Consider the following 2697-nt stretch of genomic DNA (forward strand, 5'->3'; position numbering starts at 1 on the left):
AGACAGTGATGAGAGGGAACACAAGCAGGGGGAGTGGGAGAGGGAGAAGCAGGCCTCTAGCCGAGCAGGGAGCCCGATGGAGGGCTCGATCCCAGGACCCTGGGATCATGACCCGAGTCAAAGGCAGGCGCTTAATGACTGAACCACCCAGGTGCCCCTAGGATTTCTATTTAATTATACTTTTCTAGGTAGTAGAATATAGACTGTAGCCAGATAACAGCCAAGATCGACTTTGAGGGACTGTGAAGTCCAGGTCTAGAATCCTTAACAAGTTGATTTGTGGGAGAAGCAAGATCTGCAGATTGTTGGGCAACAAGAAGTTTCGCAGCTCCTAGAAGCCTAGTAGGTTGGACAGCAGAATCTGGATCCATAGCCCAGGAAAGGGAGGCCACAGACTCCATAACCCAGGGTTCTGAAGCCACGGGATCCACAGCCCAGGGAGTAGGAACTTCTAGGTCCATAGCCCAGGCAGTAACTTCTGCTGGATCCACAGCCTAGAGACCCAGAACAGGTAGACAGGCAAGGATCGCAGAGCGTGGAGGTCCTCTGGTGGTAGCAGGATGTCTGGCAGGGGCTGGACACCACCCAGGATGTGTGGCAGCTGGTGGGCTCACAGAGGGTCTCCTGACAGCCACTGGAGAGGGAGGAGCCTAGCGGGCAGGTGCTGGGAGAGCGGAGGTCAGGGTGGTAGACCAGGTTGGTGGGGCAGGAAGAGCCACAGGAGGAGGCTGGGTAGCGCAGATAGCCCCTAAGGGAGCGGGAGGAGAAGTTTCCAGAACAGCAGCTGTAGGACATGTTGGCAGGAGATGTGAATTCAGCTGAGTGCCAGGGAGGAGATGTTTTGATAGCCCCTCTTCCTCCCAGGCATGTTTATATATATATATGCTCACTGCACTAGGTGTGATTCAGATCCTCCCCATTCTTGCACATGTCTTGTCATGAAAATAACTAATTCACCTAGGCCATAATTATAACTGAACACATTCATGTGTTCTTAACTGCTGTTTAATTATTTGGGTTTATAGAAGACACTCCTTTTCTCACTTTTTTTTTTTTCTGGAAATAAAAATGTGGTTTGCCTTCGAAAGACATTTGTCATGATGCACTTAGTAGCCTCCCTTTTTCACGAGCTTGACTATGGGGATTTTCGAGCGTGAACATTTACATCGTTACCAGTAATCTACTCCTAACAGTCATTAGCCACCTCCCTCCCAAATATCTGTATGTTTTATTGAGTATTTACTATGTGTGCAACATTGAAAATTGTGGTATCATTTAATCCTTGCAACAACCGTATGAGATAGGAATGATCACTAATGTGATACCCACGTGTGCCTTTCCTGAAAGCCAGCAGCAACCACATAGGTATGCCAACAACTCGAGAAGCTTCTCCCTCCTACTCCCAGAATCACATGAACGATGAATGCCCAGGTAGAAAAATAACATTTCAATGTGATAACATTTGCATTTTATCTGAGGTGCCTACTTACGAAGTCCCACCTCTTTTATGAAATTCCCAAATGCAGCCACTGAAAGAACAACTTCTTAATTCTTTCAGTTAATATTTTTAGTTCGCGAAGTTACCATGAAGATGGTTGCTTCAGACTACCTTCTATTTGTCCTCTCGTTTAGCTTGTCATCAATAAGCAACTCATGTTTTATACCGTATGGAGTTACTGGATTCTTTTTCCAGGTGAGGCAGAGAATTCTTTGGCAAACACTTAGACTATCACTGAGAATAATTGCTAAAAACTGATACACCTTTGGAGTGAGTTGACTACCAATGAAATACATTTGCAAAAACTTGAATTTTAATAGTGTGCTAACTTTTGCCAACTCAGTTGGGAGTGAGAAATGAGGCACCTCAGAGAGTGATTCATTTCACTCCCTGCTGAGCTTCTCTTTTGCTCATCGTTCTAGAAAGACAAAGAAGCATAAAACTTACCTTCATACTAAGTGGTTAAAATCATGCTTATCACTATAAAAAAATCAATGGTATAAAGAAAATCCCGGGATTAGAGATGTCTTTTTTTTCACTTATTATAATATCCAACTTCTGCCTTAAAGCATCTTTTAGAAATTGGAAACAAAAGCTATTTATGTAACTTGATCTTTCCTATTTGTTTCCAGGGTGATTGTTTTTTCTAAACTTCTATACCATTTGCTTATCTGGCACCAGTGGAAGAGCCTGCCCATTGTTTTGCTTACAAATTTTTTTAGCAAATGTTTTGCTCGCTTCTCCAAGTCCTTTTCATCTCTTAAAACCCAAATCCCAAATCAAATTCCTCCTATCTGACAGGTGTTCATCTCAGCTAAGCTTTGACTCTCCTGACATAAGAATCTTCGTATAAGTTATCCATTTGCTGCATAAACACACACACACACACACACACACACAGAAGAGGAATTGCAACAATGGATGTCTTTTGATATGGCTCATACAGAATCAGTAAGACTTCAGTCTTTTCTTTTAAAGATTTTATTTATTTGAGATAGAGTAGGGGGAGGGGTCGCGGGAGAGGGAGAAGCAGACTCCCCACTGAGTCGGGAGCCCGACTTGGGGTTTGATCTCAGAACCCCAGGATCACGACCCCAGTCAAAGGCAGACGTTAACCGACTGAACCACCTAGGTTCCCCAAATTCAATCTTTTGAATTTGCAGAAGAGTCACATGTGGGGGTTCAGCAACAGGGCTTAG

The 2697-nt window shown here is 44.0% G+C and overlaps 1 protein-coding gene across 1 annotated transcript; it reads right to left on the reverse strand.

The window, feature by feature from the left end:
• Window positions 1-339: 339 nt before the first annotated feature.
• Window positions 340-795, reverse strand: LOC113255958 (keratin-associated protein 13-1-like). Its single transcript, XM_026499658.3, has one exon. It carries the CDS (start codon window positions 793-795, stop codon window positions 340-342), a length of 456 nt encoding a protein of 151 aa, XP_026355443.2.
• Window positions 796-2697: the final 1902 nt, after the last annotated feature.

This window comes from Ursus arctos, unplaced genomic scaffold (assembly GCF_023065955.2).
Source record: "Ursus arctos isolate Adak ecotype North America unplaced genomic scaffold, UrsArc2.0 scaffold_4, whole genome shotgun sequence".
Lineage (NCBI taxonomy): Eukaryota > Metazoa > Chordata > Mammalia > Carnivora > Ursidae > Ursus > Ursus arctos.